The 22300-nt window shown below is 49.1% G+C and overlaps 1 protein-coding gene across 1 annotated transcript in view; it reads left to right on the top strand.

Annotated features, from left to right (window-relative positions):
• Positions 1–22300, top strand: part of RNF144A (ring finger protein 144A) — a 94193-nt gene that overhangs the window by 49298 nt on the left and 22595 nt on the right. Inside the window, exons 2-4 of the mRNA XM_052649220.1 lie at positions 9729–9877; positions 19158–19262; positions 19405–19465. Of these exons, the coding sequence (XP_052505180.1) occupies positions 9740–9877; positions 19158–19262; positions 19405–19465 (304 nt within the window). The 5' untranslated portion in view covers positions 9729–9739. The remainder of the gene's footprint in view (positions 1–9728; positions 9878–19157; positions 19263–19404; positions 19466–22300) is intronic.

Below are 22300 nucleotides of genomic sequence, written 5' to 3'. Positions count from 1 at the left end.
GAAAGGGACAGAGCTCCCATTCCTGGGTTGGCTTTTTAAACCCACTTTTGTCACTTTTATTGACTAATTGTAAGTAATACAGATATTTTAAAAACATAGTTCAGTTCAGTCGCTCAGTCCTGTCCGACTCTTTGCGACCCCATGTACTGCAGCACACCAGGCTTCCCTGTCCATCACCAACTCAAACTTATCTCCATCGCGTCAGTGAGGCCATCCAACCATCTCATCCTCTGTCGTCCCCTTCTTCTGCCTTCAATCTTTCCCAGCATCAGGGTCTTTTCCAGTGAGTCAGCTCTTCGCATCAGGTGGCCAAAATATTGGAGTTTCAGCTTCAGCATCAGTTCTTCCAATGAATATTCAGGATTGATTTCCTTTAGGATGGACTGGTTGGATCTCCTTGCAGTCCCAGGGACTCTCAAGAGTCTTCTCCAACCTTACCTTCCTCAAACACAGGGTCTTGCAGGGACATGGGTGATGGAGCAGCCTGGCAAGGGAGTAGCCCTGCCGGGGGAGTCTTCAGGACAGGGTCGGGGCCGCAAATGAAGTGGGAGGGGCTCTGCTTCCCGGGGAATGACTGGCTCCCTTCAGCCATCCACGCTTTAGCACAAAGAAGCTTCTGAGCCACTGTTAACAGAGGTGAATTCATAGCGCTCGTAAAATGGTCAGAATCTCTCAGAGGCAGGAGGGAGCTAGACAGAAGATCCCAGGGTAGATGAAGGCAAGTGTCCTTACCCTGAGTGCAGTGTGGGACCCGTGGACCACGGAGTATCCCCTCAGCAGCATGCAGCCTGGACACCCTTCCCTGCGCAGGACAGTCTGCAGCTGTTTCTTCAATGAATCTAAGACCTCGTTCTGTGCTGAGTGCACTTGGACAGGCCAGCACGCTCCCTGCTCCGTGGGCCCCTTGTCTTTTGTCTGAATACTGGGGAGCCTGTGACAGTAAAATGATTTAAAAGTTGTTTTTATTTTCTTTTTAACCTTGATGCTGTGTGGTTGTGCTTGTGTGGTTGTGCTTATGTTGTTGATGATGTGTGGACAAAACAAGACATGATTTTTTTTTTGTTGTCCAGTGGAGACAGCCTGTAGTACAGCTTCTTGGAGTGTTACTGCGTTCATTAGCACCTCAAGACCCACATGGGGTTGGATGGTTAAAAATATACACACTAATCTGCCCACTTAAAGTTAATCCCATGGCCTCTGATTTTTAGTATCACAATTAATAGTACTGTTTGAGGTAGAATCTTAAAAGAAAAAAGATACAAATGAATTTATTTAGAAAACAGAAATAGGCTCACAGACAGAAAACAAACTATGGTTACCAAAGAGGAAAGAGGGTGGAGAAGGATAAGTTAGGAGTTTGGGATTAACATACACACACATGTCATAATAGATAACCAGCAAGGAGCTACTGCATAGCACAGGTTACTAGACTCAATATCTTATAATAACCTGTAAAGGAAAAGAATTTGAAAAAAGAATATATATACATATATATGAATCACTTTGCTGCAGACCCAAAACCTACACAACATTGTAGATCAACTGTATTCCAATAAAAAAAAAAAAAAAAAGTTAAAAACAAAAATATTGCTGCTTGGGGAAAATACAATCTTAAAACAGATTAAAATTTTAGACTCTTAAAATATTCCCAGTTGACTCTGCATTTTATTAATAACAGGGCTGTCGTGTCTGACTCTTGCAACCCCATGGACTGTAGCCCTCCAGTCTCTTCTGTGCATGGATTTCCCAGGCAAGAATTTTACTGGACTGGGTTGCCATTTCCTCCCCCAGGGGATGATCTTCCTAAACCAGGGATCGAACCTACATCTCTCTCATCTCTGGCATTGGCAGGCAGATTCTTTACCAACTGTACCACCAGGGAAACCCTTTAATAGGCTTATTTGGGTTTAAATAAAAACAAAATTTTAAAATAAATGTTTTATTTTAGGGCAGCTCAGATGAACAGATTCGGTTTTTAGATTTAGATGAACAGATATGACTTTTTAGATTTATAAAACTGATGCAAAGCTCTAGGGACTTACCATACAGAAGAGTTTTAGGTTCACAGCAAAATCGAGATAAAGATACAGAGTTCCTGCATAGCCCTCTCGCTCCCCATCCTCCCCCAGCACACAGCCCCCACCAGTGCTGACTTCCGGCCTCCACCAGAGGCACATGTGTTACACCTGCGCGCTGACATATCATCTTTGGGGCTGGCAGAGGGGGCTGCCTCCCCCTGATCCTCTCTTGCTCCCCCAGAGAGAGTGATGGCCAAGAATAAAGGAAGATCCGTACAGAGTCTAACCTAGTGCCTGGCAGACACAGATTGCCCAGTGCCACGGTTTTCAGAGTTGATCGTGTGTTGAGCTTCTACCGCCATGGACTTCTGGCTGGGAGGTGCCTGGGGCAATGCAATCCAGTGGAATCACAGACCAGTGCTTCTCAGATATACTGCGATGGGAACTCCCTGGAAGACTCAGGTTGCTATGTCTTCTCCTGCTCCCTCTGCCGGGGAAGAACATGGACACACCTCAGTTGGCTTTAGGGCAGCAGGGCTTGTTGGAGGGGGTCCTGAGAGTAAAGGGTGGGTGTGACTGGCTGGCCACCTGGTTTGGTTTCCCTTTCACTGCTGTGCTTTGAAGGGGTGACTGAGGGTAAAGAGGGACGTGCAGGATCCATAGCCCCAAAGCCCGAGGCTGGGATGTGTGTTAGTCGCTCAGTCATGTCAGACTCTTTGGGACCCCTTGGACTGTAGCCTCCCAGGCTCCTCTGTCCATGGGATTCTCCAGGCAAGAATACTGCAGTGGGTTGCCATTTGCTCCTCCAGGGGATCTTCCCAACCCAGGGATCGAACCCCAGTCTCTTTCATCTCCTGCATTGGCAGGCAGATTCTTAACCACTGAGTCACCTGGAATGCCCCAGGGCTAGGATGGTTCTGGTCAAATAACCACACCATACCTTTATGACTGTTCTTTTCCCTCCTGGCTGTTTCTCATCCTTGTAGACCTCTCTTCACCATGCACCCTCTTTGCATAACCCCACGGTGCTTAATGAGTGACTTGCCTTATAAACATTTTGAGTTGCTTAGATTGAATAATACTTATAATCGACCAGATGTTCTTAAAATAGTTTGTTGTTTCATTCGTCTCGACATTCGCATTAGGAAAACAAAGACTGTTTTTTTCTTGCATTGTGCATTGTGAGTTTCTTTGCCAACTCCTATTTCAAGTTTGCAGCTGCTCAATGTTTGCAAGGTCATATTCAGCCCATCCTGTGTGTCGGGAAGGTCTTGATGGGCTTAGACAATGTAACTTCTTCTTCTTTTTTTTTTTTTTTTGGTAAAATATGCCCAATTGTTGTTCCCTCTTAATCGTGATGATAAGCTCACCTCAGAGAGCGTCTACTCTGGAGGAAAGAATACTGACCAGGTGCCAGGAAATCATGTCTGACCTGCTCCAAGGCTAAATTGGAAGACACGGAGGTGAGGGACCGCGGCTGACCTGTGCCCAGGGCAGCGGAAGGCCGCACTGTCTCAGGTGAAGTGGAAACCGTGGTCCAGGAAGAAAGGAAGCAAGAGGTCAAGGCCTCTGCGCTGGACTGAGAGTCATGTCTTTGGCCAGACTGTAAACAGGAAAGGCACCAAGCTGCAGGAGAATGAGGCGTCTAGGAAGGGACTAGCCAGGGATGACCTGCGGCCCAGGGTGAGAGGCAGTGTGTGGGGTGGGGCTGTGGGCTTCAAGACAGTGTACAAGGGTAAAGCTCCCGATTTCTGCCAGCTGGGGTGATGTCCAGCCTTACCGCAGCCTGCGCAACTGGAGGCTTCTGAGGTTTGGGTTGGTTTCCTTCTTCCAAAGTAATCTGGGCCCATCAGCGTGAACTTCCTGACCCTGAGCCGATCTTATTTTTTGGTTCAGCTTCTCTCCTCACTCTCATTCTCATCGGTTAATGTTGAGGCTCTTCAGTCTAGCACGATGACCTCTGCTTACCAAGCAGGCACTATGTCCCAGGAATTTTAAATATATTATTTCTCACTCACTCTTCACAACTGTACATGGGAGGTGATGATGTATAGGTTTAACGGAGAGAAAAAAAAAAAAAAAAAAACAACTTAGTTAAAGTTCATGGAGGTTGAGTAATTTCTCCAAAATCACATGACCAAGTGTCAGGACAGGAATTTGAACCCAGGTCTCAGGGTGACATACCATGTCATCCGATGCTTGGCAGGTGACATCTCTGCAGAATCTGGGCCCCAGACCTTGGGGACAGTGTCCACTGCGGCCTGTCTGCAGCTCTCCAGGACAGAAAAGCCAATTGAGCAATCTCTGCCTCCATGGGGACACTTCCAGTCTTAAGTGATTTCTCAGTGCTTCTAATAAAGTTAGGTGATCCCTGTTAGGGCCTAGCTAACATTCTTACACCAAATAATTGATGCCTTTGAACTGTGGTGTTGGAGAAGACTCTTGAGAGTCCCTTGGGCAGCAAGATGATCAAACCCATCAATCCTAAAGGAAAGTAATCCTGAATATTCATTGGAAGGACTGATGCTGAAGCTGAAGCTCCAATACTTTGGCCACCTGATGCGAATAGCTGACTCATAGAAAAGACCCTGATGCTGAGAAAGATTGAAGACAGGAGGAGAAGGGGACAACAGAGGATGAGATGGTTTGATGGCATCACTGATTCAATGGACACTGAGCAAGCCTCGGGAGATGGTGAAGGACAGGGAGGCCTGGCATGCTGCAGTCCATACGGTCACAAAGAATCGACACGACTGAGTGACTGAGCTACTGAACAACAACTTAATCAAAATATAGTTGGTGCTCCGTCCTGTGAGCTTTAGGAGACATTAAGGATTAAAACAGAAGAAGGTACTGGGAAATATAAACAAAAACATCTTGGCACAACAGTGGACATTTAAAATAATAATAATCGTAGATTCAAGGTGCAGGGAAATGTTACCAAAGAAAATAGACTCAGGGAGTGGGGGAGTCTTGGCTCTGGTACCCTCTGCACCCTCCAGATTGCTGAATGACCCTTCAAATCAACTAAGTTGCTCTGGCCCCTTTGACTTAAGTTCAAATTATCATGTCTGTTTTAATTATCTGGAAGACTCCAACCATTCTGAAAGCTACTTGAATTTGTATCAGAGTTCTCTTCTTCTTCTTTTTGATGTTTTCTTCTACAATTTTATTTACTTATATTTGGCTGCACTGGGTCTTCACAGCTGCATGCGGATTTCCTCTCGTTACCCGGGACGGGCACTGCTCTGGAGTTGCGGTGGCTTCTCCTGTTGCGCAGCAGGGGCTGTATGGCACGTGGACTCAGCAGTTGCAGCTCCCGGGCTCTAGAGCACCGGCTCAGTAGCTGTGGTACACGGGCTTAGGCTCCTTGGCATGTGGGATCTTCCCTGATCAGGGACCAAACCCATGTCCCCTGGATTGGCAGGCAGATTCTTAGCCACAGACCACCTCAGAGTTCTCTGCTAACAGTGGAAGTTACACTTCAGACTAAGTTGCTCTCGGATATTAACTGACCTGGGAAGAGGCCACTGCTCTGGATTCTGATTTCTGTCCTCCCCGCCAAAGCCCATTCCAGCTGGAATTCGGTAATTCTCCTTGCTGTCTCAGCTCCCACAGGTCAGGGTCCCCTCTGCTGCTCCGTCAGCCTGGCGTCACTCACACCCTGGGTCTTGTGTCCTTGTGTCTTATCTCCTCTGAGTTTCCACGATCATCCTATGGTCTCTTCCCCTGAGTCCCAGTGCCTTCACTCCACCGGTGCCCTGCCTGGAACCCACAGTGCTTCATCCTAACTAAATATTTGCTTAGTGATACCCAGTGAACTATGACTGTCAAAACACAAGAAGAGGATTTTTTTTTTTAAGAGAAGTATCATAACCCTTGTACTTACCACGTGGCGCAGTGGTAAAGAATCCAGCTGCCAATGCAGGAGATGCAAGAGACGTGGATTTGGTCCCTGGGTCAGGAGGATCCGGAGAGAGTCAATTCCTAGGCAGGTTGATAAGAAGTCCAGGGTCCCCAAGGAGGAGAAAGCTATCTGAAGCTCCAGAGGAGGAGAAAACTACAAATGTGTGTGTATGTGTGTTTTTCTTTTCCTACATTGCTTTGCCTTAGTCAATATAACAATGTATCTTGCTCAAGGACATGTTTCTGCTTAACAAGAACCTTCTGACTAATCCTGTTGTCTTAAAATGTATATTATGGGAGTGGGTCTAGTAAGACCTTTCTATTGTTAGTTGTAGTCCTGTTAAGATGTAGGTTGTGGAGTGAGTCTGGTGAGATCTTTCTACTATTAGTTCTAATCTGGTTATTTTAAGATGCATGTTGTGGGAATGGGTCTGGTAAAAGTATATAAGGCCTTGAAAAGACTAGCTAGTGGGGCTCTCTCTGTCCCCCTTCTGATGTCTCTGTCAGAAGCTTTCTCTGTCATCTTTCACTTTAATAAAACTCTGCTACATAAAAGCCCTTGAGTGATCAAGCCTGGTCCCTGGTCCTGAATCTAAATCTTCTTCTTCGGAGATCACAAATCTGACCTCGTTCACCATAAGCTGTCAGTCTCATGGAGGGGTAAATGGCAACCCACTCCAGTATTCCTCCCTTGAAACTCCCATGGACAGAGGAGTCTGGCGGGCCCAGTTTATCGGATTGCAAAAGTCAGACGTGGCTGAGCGACTGAATATACACACACGTGCATACACCGTGACCTTGAGAATGACTCACACGGGTGGTGGCCACACCCAGGCCCCGACTGTAGGAAGGACCGGTGTCATCAGTGTTTCTCACAGGCGGATGAGCTGTGACTACATGAGGCATCACAGGGAAAGGCAGAGGGGGTTTACTGAGCCTTGCCAGGTGTGCCAGGCCTTTCATACGGTCTCTCCTAATGCTGCACCAGCCCTGGGAGATGGAGATTATGGCGCCATCACACAGATGGGCAGACTGAGGTCAGGTAACCCAGCACCCTATAGCTATGGGTGTTCTGTTGGCCCTGGAAGCATAGAGTCCCTGTGGGGTCATCTCTGTTGTCTGGTGAAAGATGCTCAGACGCTTCTCTCTCCTATTTTGATATCCACCCCCTTTTCACAACTATAGGAAATGCAACTTCCCCTTAAAACTCAAACCTCTCCCCTACAAAGTTCTCCTCTTCTGAGAATTCTAACCCAGGCTGGTTGCTAGTTTTTCCGAAGTTCCTGAGCACTGATTTCACACGTAATCCTAAACTCTCCCTTGTGTTATCAGTTAGCTTTTTATTTGGCAGAGAATGTTCTTGAGTTGAAACTGAATACCCCAAGGTGGAGAACTCTCTCATGTATCTTTGAGACTTTCTAAGATCTGAGAGCCGTCTTGTGTACATTCTGGTCATGGGTTGGTGCTGTTCTGTCTTCTTTTCTTCCCCTTGATGTGTTGTATCTTTGTCACTATGTACACAGTCTTCTGGGCTTCCCAGGTGGCCCTAGTGGTAAAGAACTCAGCTGCCAATGCAGGAGACACAAAAGATGCGGGTTCGATCCCTGGATCAGGAAGATCCTCTGCAGAAGGGAAATGACAGCCCACTCCAGTATTCTTGCCTGGAGAATCCCATGAACAGAGGAGCTTGGTGGGCTACAGTCTATGGGGTTGCAAAGAGTCAGACATGACTGATGCAACTTAGCACGCACACAATGTAAACAGTCTTCTGCTGTATGTGTTGAGTTGAATGAGACAAACCCTCTTTTCATGACCTCACAGACTGGGGGCATTGCAGATATAGCTTGCTCTCCAAACCTTTTCATTCCTCACTTCAGGCAGTGAGGTTCCGTAGGAAAGGATGCCCACTGTCTAAATCAATTTAGGTCCTGAGATTAGGATAGCAAGTGGTCAGAGTTCAGATGGCCAGGAATTTTATGTGAAATTTTATATGAATCTTTCTCAGTTCTGAATTTGGGGAGCAAGGGGTGCTGGTAGAATAAAGCACATACTTACCAACGCAGGTGCAAAATAAATGTCTTTAAGGCTTAAATCCAGTGCCAGGGGCAGGATGGGAGAAGCCACGTCCCTGGATGCAAGCATCGGATCCATCAGCAGACAGTTACAGAGGCCACGTGGGTCAGAGCTGAGCTGAGAGCTGGAGGCTGACCGTTTCTCTGCCCCCTCGAGCCACAGACAGTGGAGATCAGTGTGTGAACATAGTAATAGGAAGACGCATACTGTCAGGGGAGCACAGACCAGGGGAGACATGGCCGGGGAATGTCGGGGAGGCTGGGGAGGTGAGGGCTGTTCGTCCATGGCTCTGTGTAATGTCCACTTCACCCAAGACACTGCGGGATGCACTTGACCCACAGAAGTGAACAAGCCTGCCCAAGGTCCCGCCTCCCTGAAGCTCACAGTTTAGACAATCTTCCAGGATTTTCTTAGGAGGCAGTGGTGCATGTTTCTGGAAGGTCAGTTGACACCTGGGCAGTGAGGACAGAGATGGTGTGGGAAGACCATTCCACCTGGAGGACACAGAGCACTGAGGCCAGAGCTTCACACACTGGCTTCCCTGTGGTGTTCCTACAGCAGAAAACAGCGTGACCTGATCAACAGCTATTTTGACCTGATCAGGTCAACAGCTTGACCTGATCAACAAAAGCTTCTCTCTCTGACTTGCTGAGGTCCTGCCCTCCTGGGCTGGGTGCTTGATTGGTGGGGTTGTGTCTTCTTCAAGACCCATCGGAGGGATGGAAGGAAGGATGGGGGTGGGTGGATCCCTCGTTACCCATCAATACGGGGAAGAAATATTGCTATCAATATGGGAAAGGAATATTAACTATCAGTACGAGAAAGGAATACTACCATCAATACAGGGAAGGAATATTACCATCAATATGGGGAAGGTATATTACCATCAATACGGGAAAGGAATATTACCATCAATACGGGGAAGGAATATTACCATCAATACGGGGAAGGAATATTACCATCAATACGGGGAAGGTATATTACCATCAATACGGGGAAGGTATATTACCATCAATACGGGGAAGGTATATTACCATCAATACGGGGAAGGTATATTACCATCAATACGGGGAAGGAATATTACTATCAATACGGGGAAGGTATATTACCATCAATACGGGAAAGGAATATTACCATCAATACGGGAAAGGAATATTACTATCAATACAGGGAAGGAATATTACTATCAGTAGGGGAAGGTATATTACCATTAATACAGGAAAGGAATACTACCATCAAAGGAATATTACTATCAATACGGGGAAGGTATATTACCATCAATACAGGAAAGGAATATTACCATCAGTACAGGGAAGGATTATTACTATCAATACGGGGAAGGTATATTACCATCAATACGGAAAAGGAATATTACCATCAATACGGGGAAGGAATATTACCATCAATACGGGAAAGGAATATTACCATCAATACGGAAAAGGAATATTACCATCAATATGGGGAAGGAATATTACTATCAATAGGGGAAGGTATATTACCATCGATATGGGAAAGGCATATTACCATCAATACAGGAGAGGAGCATCACCCACAGACCAGGTCAGGGGCCTCTGGCTAAAACTTCTCGGAGGACCCGATGAGGCCTATGAAACACTGGCCCCTCAGCGGTCACTCGGCCAGCCCCGGGGCCCCAGGTTCAGCCAGGAGTGGCCCTGCCCGGGTTCCGTGGAGGCCACGCGGATCTGACGGCCTGTGCTTCTCTCGTTTCAGACTGCTCTGCCATGAGCGCCGCGCGCGCGTGCCGGCCGTCCTGGGACTTGGCCCTGGACCCACTGGTGTCCTGCAAGCTGTGCTTGGGGGAGTACCCCGTGGAGCAGATGACGACCATCGCCCAGTGCCAGTGCGTCTTCTGCACCCTGGTTGGTCTCTCCGGGAACGCCGGCTTAAAAGGATTTTGGGATAAGCCTTCTGCTTTTGTTTTAGAGACAGCATGCAGGGTCACTCACCATTACGCAGTTTTATTGGAAGGGTTCTCTTCTGAGTCCATCGGGCTCCCCAGGCAGGTTCCTTTGCAGGGGCCCGTGGTGCAGAAGTGGCCAGTTACACAGAGGCCTGGGAGCTGGGAACGCAGCTGAGAAACCCTGCCGTGGTGTGCGCGCTTCTTTCTGGAAAAGAAACCTTCACCGTAGCTTGCGTCCAATTTAACTAACAATGGTGTGCCTGAGATGGTCGGGGTGCCATCCTGGCGACTGTGCCCACAGCAGAGTTGGCTCTGTGTGTCCCCTGGCACTGCCTTATCGCTAAACTGAAGAGGATGTTTTTTTTTAATTGGTTTTATATTGATGTATAGTCTTAACAATGTTGTGATAGTTAGACATGTCAATATGCTTAGTCACTCACTCGTGTCTGACTCTTTGCGACTCTGGACAGTAGCCCCTCTGTGCATGGGATTTTTCAGACAGGAACCCTGGAGTGGGTTGCCGTTTTCTTCTCCAGGGTATCTTCCTGACCCAGAGATCGAATCCATGTCTCCTGCATTGTCGGTGGATTCTTTCCCCGCTGAGCCATCAGGGGAGCCTCTGTGAAGTTTCAGTGCACCGCAAAGCAGCCCATCCATACATGCGCGTGCATCCATTCTCCCCCAAACTCCCCTCCCGTGAGAGCGTTGAAATCACACCTGGATCTCCTGAAGATGCCGCCAGCATCATTTTGAGCCAAAGGCTGTACGGGACTTAAGGGCTGCAGGCCTTCTGTTCCCATCAGGCCTCACTCAGACCCAGCATTTTAGTCATCAGAAAAGGAAAGTGCGGGTGTAGGATTTATTTTCAGTTTGTCTCACTGCATTTTATTTTTTTCCCATTCAAGAAATTCCAAAATTTAAAAAAGTCCAGAAAAAATATTTTTCTTTAAACTGTGAACAACTAAAAAAGTTACTGTTACAAGTAAACTCTCCAGACGGCCTGCCTGTGTGTTGCTCAGATGTCCTGGTTAGTTTCTGTCCCCTCACAGCCGCCTCCCCAAAGGCTTCTCCCTTCCTGCCCCTTGCTCTGTTTGTCTCTTGATCTTGAAAGACAAGATCAAGGTCAAGATCAAGATCTCTTGAAATGTAGGCTCATTTGGTAGCATCATCTACATTTGACGGATAAGGAGATGGAGGTTGCAGTCATTTAAGTCTGTGTGTCCAACTTCCTTTTATGCTAGACCCTGGCTTCTTGAGGGCACAATTCTGCCCCCAAATACCTGGTTTACAGCAGGACCCGTGACTGCTGTTGTTCAGGCGCCCAGTCGTGTCCCACTCTCTGCAACCTCACAGACCTCAGCATGCCAGGCTCTTCTGTCCTTTTAGCATCTCCCAGAGTTTGCTCAGATTCATGTCCATTGAGTCGATGATGCTATCTAATCATCCTGATAGATGAATTGAACCGCAGAGAGTTGGCCTCAGATACGTGCTTGGTGGCCAAGCAATGTTGCCTCACTGACGCCCCAGGAAAGGAAATTCAACCTGGAGCACAGGAAGCTGTTTTGGGGCATTTTCTGAGCTGGGGAAGGATGGGAGGCAGAGGGCCCGGGGGGAGATGGATGGACAGACAGACCTCCAGCCCAAGAAGAACACAGAGCGTTGTCATTTCTGAAGGGTGAACTGGAATGGTCCAGCCCTGTCTGGCTGGATTAAAGAATCCCCTTTATGCAAAATCGCCTCTTTTCTTGCCTGAAGGGAAGTTTTCCAGCCTCAGCTAACTGGCTGGCTTCCCTGTGCAGCTGTGCCTGGGAGCAAGCTCCCAGCCCCTCCCTGTCGCCCCCAGTATGCCATCGCAGGGAGGGCCTCCCGAGACCACAGCTCTCCTCTGTAAGGTCGCTCGTTCACCCGGCCGTGGTTTCACCCCGCCTTTCATTTGTTGTCCTTGTCGTTTTAGTTTCCTATTTCTACCGGATAGCACCTCTAATTCAGATCAGACACTTAATTTAAGTCAGAGCTTGTGAACAGAGGAAAAGAGCACTGTTTTCTCACAGAGGGCTTGCTGGGAGCACTAAGAAACAGGGGATGGTTGTGATTTTTTTTTTCACAACCGTTTATTAGAAATTAAGATGTTGAAACCAGGCCTGCTTGGGTTTGCAGCTCCGTGTGGCTTGAAGCACAGGAAACACCTGTGTGCCCACAGCCTGGGGGGCGGGTGAAGGCCCCATCCCCTCGTGGAGGCCCCAGGGCCCCCACCAGCAGAAGTGCCTATGTCTTTTTCTTGGGGACAGACCTGAGAAGAGAAGAATGAAGAGAAGGCTCTCTTAAGATAAAAAAAATGATCAGAAAATTACAGGCTTTGGGTTAGAAGAAGATTGACCTCAAGGAGGAAGAGGGCCCAGAGAAAGCCTGGAGCTGCGCTCGGGCATCAGCGCCCTAAAATGCAGGCTGTTTCCGACTCCGCCGTCCTTGTGGGCCTCACCCGTGTAATGGAGATGAACAGAGTTCTCCCCGAGGCTCAGGGCACATGTGTGGAGGAGCTGCTCCGTGGCAGGCTGTCTACAGGCCCTTAACCCCTTCAGCTCATTTCTGAGTTCGGGGTTAGAACTGCAGGAATCCAAAAGAGCAGCTTTCCCCAGCCATGCGTCCCGGGGAACATCTGTCCTAAAAGATGCACTCAGATGACCATCACGGTTTGGTGGATTTGCTGAGCACCATGTGCCCGGGTCCCTCTCTGTACCTACCCTGGGACACTCTGGGTACCCTAGAACAGAGAGGAAGCCCCAGAAATCCACAGGAGGGATGACTGTCGATTTAACTTACAGCTCCCTGAATTATTGTATGTTAACCCCTCCTACTTGTGGCTCAGATGGCAAAGCATCTGTCTGCCATGTGGGAGATCTGGGTTTGATCCCTGGGTCAGGAAGATCTCCTGGAGGAGGAAATGGCAACCCACTCCAATACTCTTGCCTGGGAAATTTCATGGGCAGAGGAGCCTGGTGGGCTACAGTCCAAAGGATCTCAAAGAGTCGGACCCGACCGAGCAGCTTCACTTCCTCACAACCCCTCCTGTCTTCCCTTCCCCCGGGAGGTCTTCATGATGAAGATGTAGTCGGATAACATGCTCATTCTTGATCCTGCACGACTCTGGAGCAGACAGACCATGTCCTGCATGTAGGGCTTCTCCTGCAGCTTTGTCAGAAGCCTGAGGAGAGTACCCTCCTTGCGGAGGCAGAGGGGCGGATGGCGCCTACCCTCTAGGATCTCCACCTCTCGGGCCAGCACACTGGGGACGGGCAGCGTTGAACGGGCTTTGGTCTCTGCGGATGAGCAGAAGGAGTAGCTTCAGCTTCATGTTCTTCTGTGAGGCTGGGGGAGCAAGGGGAAGGCCTGGCTCGGTCCCAGAGTGCTCCCGGGTCATCAGAGCTGGCCTGAGTCATCCATAGAACATCCCCACTATTGCCTCCTGGTCACCTCCCAGTGTCACCCTGAGACCGGCCCCCGGGGTCAGGCATCACCCGTCCTCTGGGTCCTTGTGGCCATGGCCCAGTTCTCAGAACAGGGCAGTTCTTTCCAGAACAAAGGGCATCCTCCTGCGTTTTTATCAGCAGGCGTGTGACCGCACCGGCAGGGCTTCCCAAGGCAGGTCCACATTTGATGGCTGGCTTTTCAGATCCTCGTGTAGCTGCAGGCTGGGCGGAGGCTGGGTCCGGTTCCCTACCCACGGCCAGGGCCGTCCCGGTGCCCTGATTGGGACTGGTCATCCTGCCCCGTCAGGTTCATCTTCACACTTGGAGACCAGGTTCTTATACATCTTTTGGTGATATGGATCGACTCTGGGCACCCTGGAGCCCACGGCCTCCATAGAGGACACCTGCCACTCGGCTCAGCTCTGGGGCGCTTTCGCGTCTCCCCCGCCCCCAGGCTTCGTAGTCCCCCCGGACCACCTGCCCTGTTTCTCGACTCCACGTGCTGTCACACCTGTGCACCGTCTCCTGGAGCTTCTGTGCCGAGGGCGGACCCAGCCCTGGGATGGACAACTTCCTCTCTGGGTGGCGATATTGAGTGAGCAGCATCCACACCTCGGGCCGGCCGGTCTGCCTCTTTGCGCTTGTTGTGGTGAGGCGGGGACGGCCACCATCACAGCTCCCCATTCCACCCTCTGGAGAAGCGGGTGCTCAGTGCCTGCTGGTTTAATTGACCTGGAAAATCCCAGCAAGTGACAGACTCGCAGCTAAGAACTGTCGACTCCTTGCTCTTGAAGGAGAGCATTGCCCATCAGACGGGCTCAGCCTGTGTCTTTCTCTGCACCTGTGGTCACACGCTCTCCCACAAGGGTGGGGGCATTGTGGGGTGACAGGGCCTCAGAAGGGGTCACGTCTGCCCCAGCTGCCTGTGGGGTCAGCTGTGCATGGACACCAGGCTGCAGGTTGGGGGGCCCATGGAAAGGATGGGCACCCCAGTCTGGACTGGTAGACTGGCAGGGTTTTAGTGGGAAGACGTCCATGTGGACAGAGAGAGGCTGGTGGGTGCAGGCTTACAGGGTCAGAGTGGCAGGAACTGGTATTACTGAGACCTTCTCTGTGTGTCCTTCCACCATGGACACTGCCTACATGGAAAGCCATTTTCCTGGTCCAGTGGTTGACTGGGTTTTGACTCTTAGAAACCCTGAAGGACCCTGAGGGAAAGGCCCAGGGGACATACGGCGGGCTGAGCATTGACATTACCCAGTGCCACCCAACTGTGGGGCCTACCTGGGCTTCAGCACCCAAGGGGTCAGAGAACTCAGAGGAGGTGAGTCCAGGAGACAGCTTGCTGGTGGTTTGGCAAGACCACTGGACCGAGAGTACACGTAGATGAGAGGTTTTTGGTTTTTTTTTTTTTTTTTTTTTTGCAGTAGAAAGTAAATGTGATTTTTTTTTCCCTCTAAAAATTTTGTTAATACAAAAGCAGCCTTCATCTCTTGGAGTCCCTGGTTTAGGTGAAGTCAATCCCTGCAGCCTGGAGTGGCGTTGCTGCCAGAACATACACAGCGGGGCTTGCTGGGTGGTCTGCTCCAGTTTCCAGCCCCTGGCAGCAGTTGGACGAGGGGTTTGCATGAAGCATCCTCGTCTTGCCCGCCGTGCTGGGTGGTGGCTCCAGCCGCCTGAGGACAGCCCTGTAGGAAGTGTCTGCCCTCCTCGCCCGCCAAGGGGCCCAGGGTGCCCGTCCAGCTAGCTCTCTGACAGTGACCTGAGGTCCGTACCCCAGGTCTCCCCTCCTCTGCAGGGATGCGTGTCCGTGTTCACATCTGTGCAGGTGTTGGCTTGGTCTGTGTGCGGACCACTCACTCCCCTCACTGTCGGCCTCTGTCTCTCCTGCCGAGTTGTTAAGGCCCTGCTTTTCAGCAGCACTCCATCAGGCCCAGGGCCTGGGAGGATAAACAGCCTGGGTTTCAAAGAGCCTGCCTCCTAGCAGAGGAGGGGGTAAGCAGACCCTCCCTGAGTGAGGCTGTGGGGGCTGGGCAGAACTCGTGGTACACGTGCAGGCACCTAGCCGCTGAAGCATCCTTTTTTGTCCTCGGGGTTTGTTTCCTTCCACACTATGGGGGCCAGGGGCCTCAGAGGGGTGCAGGCTCACATCTGGCACGACGGTTCACTGGCATTCCCACCAGGGCAGTGGTCCCAGGGTCTTGCCTGAACCCGGTCCACGGGAGTCCCACGGCTGCCGTTCAGATCTGCCTGTGTGGGCCATTTGTAAACACGGATCCCTGATAAGCAGAAGCCACTCAGGCACCTTTGAGCACTGCTTCTGGGGGTTTCTCCCTGCTGTTAGCATCATCAGTAGCCGACAGGCCTCCCAGGGAGAAAGCGGACCAAGTTCAGGCTTGTTGCAGACTTCGCACCAGGCAGCCGTCTCTCTGCGGCCCCTTCTGTTTGCGAAGGATTCCGAAGCAACGGGGGTCCCAGCAGATCGGTAGCCCCCGCTCTGCATCTTTGGACCCGGGTTTCAAAGGGTTGGCTGAGAAAGTGGAGAATGAACAGTCTGGAACTTTCTGCAGCTCTCCATACTCTGCCTCACCGCTCCTGGACCCTCCTGTGCTTTGTGCAGTGGACGGCCCTTTCCTGAGAGGCCTTGTCCCTCTGGCCAGCTTTCCATCTCTGCTACCTTCCTGACCCCCCTCCCCAGGGTGGGTGACCCCCAACACACCCTGAAACCTCAGTATGGTGCGTCTTTGCCAGGAGGCTTGGAGTTCTTGATGGACGGGAAGCCTGGCATGCTGCAGTTCATGGGGTTGCAGAGTTCGACATGACTGAGCGACTCAACTAAACTGGGGGTCTTGATGTCCTGGAGGGTCCCAGCATCCAAGCATCAGGGACACATAGAGACACACTCTGGGGTGACTCAGACTTTGCGGGTCTGAAATGCATACGATTCTTTGTACTCATTAGAAAACTTACATGAGGTAACAGAAAATAAATAAGAAATGATTGCTTATGGAAGAATTCTTAACTGGGGAGGAAGGAGGCCAGAATTTAAAAAACAAAACCACCACCCCTTCGGAGTCAGGCACACATGGCTTTGAGCCAAGCTCCTCCACTTACAGACCCCAACTTTGTCCTGTTTCTGACTTCCCTGAGCTTTGTTCTCTCCTCTGTCTAAGGGGAGCGATTAACACCTCCTAAGAGTCTTGTTTGTTTAGTTGGCTAACACAGGTGGTGATTAACTTGGAGTCTTGAGGCCTTCGGTTAAGAAGAGCTGTAATTAATACAATAGTTGGGAATACATCAGTGTCTGCCTCTGTTCTGTATATTTATTTTCACTGAGGTTTCTGTGGCATTTTCGGGTGCTCATTTCAAGACATCTTTTTGCTATTAGATTGAAAAACACAGCTTGTGAGTCATGGCCCGGTTTCTATCTGGAAGAAGACTGGTCTTGTTTTCCATGGATGCTTGGTCAGATACAGATCCTCATTGCTCTCTCCTTTAAAGGGGCTTTCATGCTCTGCTAGTCTTTGTGTATTTTTTTCAACTTAACTAATTAATTGATTTTTAGCTGTGCTGAGTCTTTGTTGCTGCGCAAGCTTTTCTCTAGTTGTGGTGTCCCAGCTTCTTGTTGTGGTCACTTCTGTTGTCGTGGAGCACGGCCATAGGGCGCGTGGGCTTTGGCCTCTAGAGCACAAGCTCAGGAGTGTGGCTTGCTGGCTTAGCTGCTCCGTGGCGTGTGGGGTCTTCCCGGATCAGGAATCGGACTGGTGTCTCCTCCATAGGTCGTTGGGTTCTTCTCTACTGAGCTGCCAGGGAAGTCGCCATCCCTTTTATATAGTATGCAAATAGATGCTTCCAGAAACAGTTATTTTGCAGATTGTGCAGAGCCTGCTGGTGGCATAGAATGTTCACCCACCAGGCAGCCCTCCGCAGGTGTGACGCACTGCTTGTTGATACATGCAAGTCCTTGCACAGCGATGTCCTTGCACAGAAATGTCCCCTGAGTGTACCTATCACACCTGCTTTAACTGTTGCATTTTGTCAGCTTCCTCTCACTGTGTACTTCTCTGCACAATATTGTGAGAGTTTTATCACTTTATGGCATTCTAGTGTCCCCCAGAGACTCGCTTTGCTGCTACTGCTAAGTCGCTTCAGTCGTGTCCGACTCTGTGTGACCCCGTAGACGGCAGCCCACCAGGCTCCCCCGTCCCTGGGATTCTCCAGGCAAGAACACTGGAGTGGGTTGCCATTTCCTTCTCCACTGCATGAAAGGGAAAAGTGAAAGGGAAGTCGCTCAGTCGTGTCCGACTCTAGCAACCTCATGGACTGCAGCCCACCAGGCACCTCTGTCCATGGGATTTTTCAGGCAAGAGTACCGGAGTGGGATGCCATCGCCTTCTCTGCACATTGTACTTCTTTGCACAATATTGTGAGAGTTTTCAGCTTTTATCACTTTATGGCATTCTAGTGTCCCCCAGAGACTCGATTTAGACAGACTTAATTATAAAAAAGTAAAAGAATGATCTTGCTGCTAAGGTTGTGATATTTTACACCTATGACTGTAAGACACCAATTACCAAGATACACATGCATCAGATAACAGCCACCACTCTTACTTAGCTGGTCTGTGTATCAGGAATCATGCCAGGTGACTTTCCACACTTTCTTTCTTACCGTCTCAGAAGCCCAGCAGGATGGGCATCTCTGGTCTCTTGTCCAGAGAGCTGTGGCCCGAGCCCATCGTGAGACCGATCCTCAGCTCTGCCTGGAGGGACCCGGGTTCCAGGTGTCTCTGCAGCTCTGCAGCCTGGGCTATGACAGGAAGTGGACTTGGAGATGCTGCTGAGACATTTCACTTTGTGTTCCCATCACTGAGAGGTCTGGTTTCTTATCCTCTTTGAGTTCTGATGTCATCTGATGTAAGTGCTTTAATGTCTGTCTCAGTCACATCGGGCAGTGACCTTGCCTAGAGAAGACCATCGCTTTTCTTCTACTTTTTGTTTAAAAAGTGCTTTTCAGGGAGCATTGGATTTTCAAGACCAGCAGACAGTAATGCAGGAGTGGCCTGGGAAAGGCCGCTTCACTTTGGCATGAACTCTGGGTTGTGTCTCCTACTTACTTTTCTGACTTACTTCAGATGTTCAGCCAGATGGCCAAGTCGAGGGGTGGGGAGTGGCAGCCAGTCATTGCCCGTTGCGTGAGAGGTCACTGAAGGAGGGTGGGCAGCTCGACCTGGGTTCTCGGTGGGGGCGCAGGGGCAGCCAAGAGGCAGGTGAGGCTGTGCTGGAGTCTGGGCTCTGCCCTTGCTGTCTGGGGAAGCTGGCAGTTCCTTGTTTGAGTCTCAGTTTTCACACCCGATTGACGGCGTGGTCATATCTTTCCTTAGATAACATTCTAAGTGTCACGTGAAACAGTGGCATACAGGGGACTGAGCAGAACCCTGATGTCTGGTGTGTGTTTGAGGAGTATGGGTCCCCAGCCTCCCTTGCCTCCCCGCTCCTCCCACCGAGCATACTGGCGTGGTGTTTGCCGAGGTCGGGCACAGGGACCCAACCGCATCCTCAGCCCTGGTGCAGCAGAGGTACCCCACAAATATTTGTCGAGTGAATATAACCTCTAATTTGGTCGTTGCCATGGACTACAGGGCAAAAATACAAAAAAACTATACTGGAACAATGTGCTTGATTTTTCTTTCTTTTTTTTTTTTAAATGCATCACTGCTCCTTCAGCCTTAAGGAAGATGTTTACAGATACTTCTGTGTTTTGTTTTTTCAGTGCCTGAAACAGTATGTGGAGCTCTTGATCAAAGAAGGATTAGAAACTGCGATTAGCTGTCCAGATGCTGCCTGCCCCAAACAGGGCCACCTGCAGGAGAACGAGGCACGTATGGCTGGGGAAATCGGGGTGCACGTGCGGGGGCTCCCCAGTGAGTCGGGGGTCCCAGGCTCTGTCCAGGATGACCTGGCATTGTGTGCTAGCCCTCAAATGGTTAGACTCCTTTTTCTTCTGTTTCTTCCCTTAGATTGAGTGCATGGTGGCGGCTGAAATTATGCAAAGATACAAAAAGCTACAGTTCGAAAGAGGTAGGTGCCTCGGTGTCGCAGACGCTTACAACTCCTGTGACTGAATCCAGTGTATAAACTGGGGGGAGTGCTTCGGGGGGGTGCCACTCTGCATCATTGGATGCAGTACACGTGAAAACATTGATGTAAATTAGCCTTCTGAAGCTTGGCTGTCATTTGAGTTTTCTGCAGAGCTCACAGTTGAATGGCCTCTATTGGGGGGGCTCTAGTTGGTAGCAGGAAAGATCCATGGAACAGCTTGCTTCTAGGGATCTGGGATTATGGGGGTGGTTTAAAGAAACCCTCATGGAGTGTTATTCTCCAGCCAGGTTAAGGCCTAACAGTCTGAGGAGTAATTCTTTGGCCGTCACAGAATTTAAAAGATAGGAATCCTTGGAAGGAAGTCCCGAGGTCAGACAGGGTGGAATGGTGATGGTCACCACCCTGACCACAGGTCTGTTGCCCACACTGTCTACTGCACGCCGATGGGGCCAGTAGGTGCTGGGGTCTTGTCTCACTAAGCCTTACAGCTGTCCAACAGAGTTGCCTGTTAGCTGACACCCGCAGAGGCTAACTAATGTGCCCTGGTTTCCGTCTCTGGTGGGTGGAAAGGCATGGATCAGGTCCCCCCCGCCTCGCCCCTGCAGGGTCCCACCCTCTCCTCCTGGCTGCAGCCAGGCTGCTTCAGTGTTAAGACACATTGATTGCCTGGTGGATCTTTGTCATTGCTGTCTGAAATGCGCCATGTCCGTGTGTGTGTGTGTTAGTCGCTCAGTTATGTCCGACTCTTTACGACCCCATGGACTGTAGCCCTCCAGGCTCCTCTGTCCATGGGATTCTCCAGGCAAGAACACTGGAGTGGGTCGCCATTCCCTTCTCCAGGGGATCTTCCCGGCCTAGGCATTGAACCCAGATCTTCCACATTGCAGGCAGATTCTTTACTTGTCTGAGCCACCAGGGAAGCCCCATGCCGGATTCATAAGATGGTATTATTCTGTGGATTTTGTTTGATCTTGTTTTCATATCTCTTCTGGATCTTGGGCTCGTCTGAAAAGAAGCAGAATAACAGACATCTGTAGACAATGTTCTGTATGTAAGACTTTATCGTGGAGATGCTGTATCTGGATTCTGTAATTTCCGGATGGGTTATTGAGCAACTGCTGTCTGCTCCCCACTCTTCCTGGATGGGTTCTTAGTGATCTCCTGAATCGGGCGTTCATGAGAGATGAGCACACCCCCGGGCTTCATGTTTACAGGAAAACACTGTCAGGATGGGAATGGAATGCGGAATAGACCAGAGCAGTGTGTCCAGAGACGCTTGTTTAGCTGAATGTGGAAAGTTTTTTTCTCCTTTTTTTTTTTTAAGAAATGCTAAAGATAGCTGCATTTCCTCTTGAGACTCACTTTTCAAGGCAAAAAGAAAAAAAAACGTAATGTGTGGCCAACCTAAAAATATCATACAGGAGTTCTGATAACGTTGAAACTTGTTTTCAAGAGCTTATTTATTGAAATGCCATATATTCTTTGGTTTGGGGCAGTTTATAGCTTAAATATATGGCCATATGACACAAAAGTTGGTATGTAGAGCTATAAATTTGATTAATTTTGATTTCTGAGGCTGTGAGCCTCTTCTGAAAACATTTTCCAGAGGGAATCTTGACAGAAACTGGCAGTTATTTGGGTTAGAAGAAAATGAACTTTCTATGACATTGAATTTTAAAATGCAGCTGGGTAAATGTTCCTACCTAATAATTTTAACTGTTGTTATTTCTTCTGTACTTTGGCTTAGTCAAAGAAGATTTTTTTTTTTTCTTTTGCATAGTAATGAACCCAACTTAACTTAGGTTAAAAAAATATCTCTCAAAACGATCACTTTAGAATATTTTGCTAGCGTTGTGTTCAAAGCACCAAAAAAATAAAAAAAGGACTCAGACTTAATAGGACCAGAGAGCTGTCTGAATGGAATATGAAAATGTTAGACCTGAAACATGGCTATTAATTATAGCCAGTCACTGAGCAAATGGACTGGTCACAGCAAACACCCTTTTCCAACAACACAAGAGAAGACTCTACACATGGACATCACCAGATGGTCGACACTGAAATCAGACTGATTATACTTGTGCAGCCAAAGATGGAGAAGCTCTATACAGTCAGCAAAAACAAGACCGGGAGCTAACTGTGGCTCAGATCATGAACTCCTTATTGCCAAATTCAACTTAAATTGAAGAAAGTAGGGAAAACTGCTAGACCATTCAGGTATGACCTAAATCAAATCCCTTATGATTATACAGTGGAAGTGAGAAATAGATTCAGGGGATTAGCTCTGATAGAGTGCCTGAAGATCTATGGACGGAGGCTTGTGACATTGTACAGGAGGCTGTGATCAAGACCATCCCCAAGAAAAAGAAATGCAAAAAGGCAAAATGGTTGTCTGAGGAGGCCTTACAAATAGTCGTGAAAAGAAGAGAAGCGAAAGACATAGGAGAAAAGGAAAGAGATACCCATTTGAATGCAGAGTTCCAAAGAATAGCAAGGAGAGATAAGAAAGCCTTCCTCAGTGATCAACGCAAAGAAATAGAGGAAAGTAATAGAATGGGAAAGACTAGAGATCTCTTCAAGAAAATTAGAGATAGCAAGGGAAAATTTCATACAAAGATGGGCACAATAAAGGACAGAAATGGTATGGACCTAACAGAAGCAGAAGATATTAAGAAGAGGTGGCAAGAATACACAGAACTATACAAAAAAGATCTTCATGACCCAGATAATCATGATGGTGTGATCACTCACCTAGAGCCAGACATCTTGGAATGCGAAGTCAAGTGGGCCTTAGAAAGCATCACTATGAACAAA

Source organism: Budorcas taxicolor, chromosome 11 (genome assembly GCF_023091745.1).
Source record: "Budorcas taxicolor isolate Tak-1 chromosome 11, Takin1.1, whole genome shotgun sequence".
NCBI lineage: Eukaryota > Metazoa > Chordata > Mammalia > Artiodactyla > Bovidae > Budorcas > Budorcas taxicolor.
This window is presented reverse-complemented; position numbering and strand designations above follow the sequence as displayed.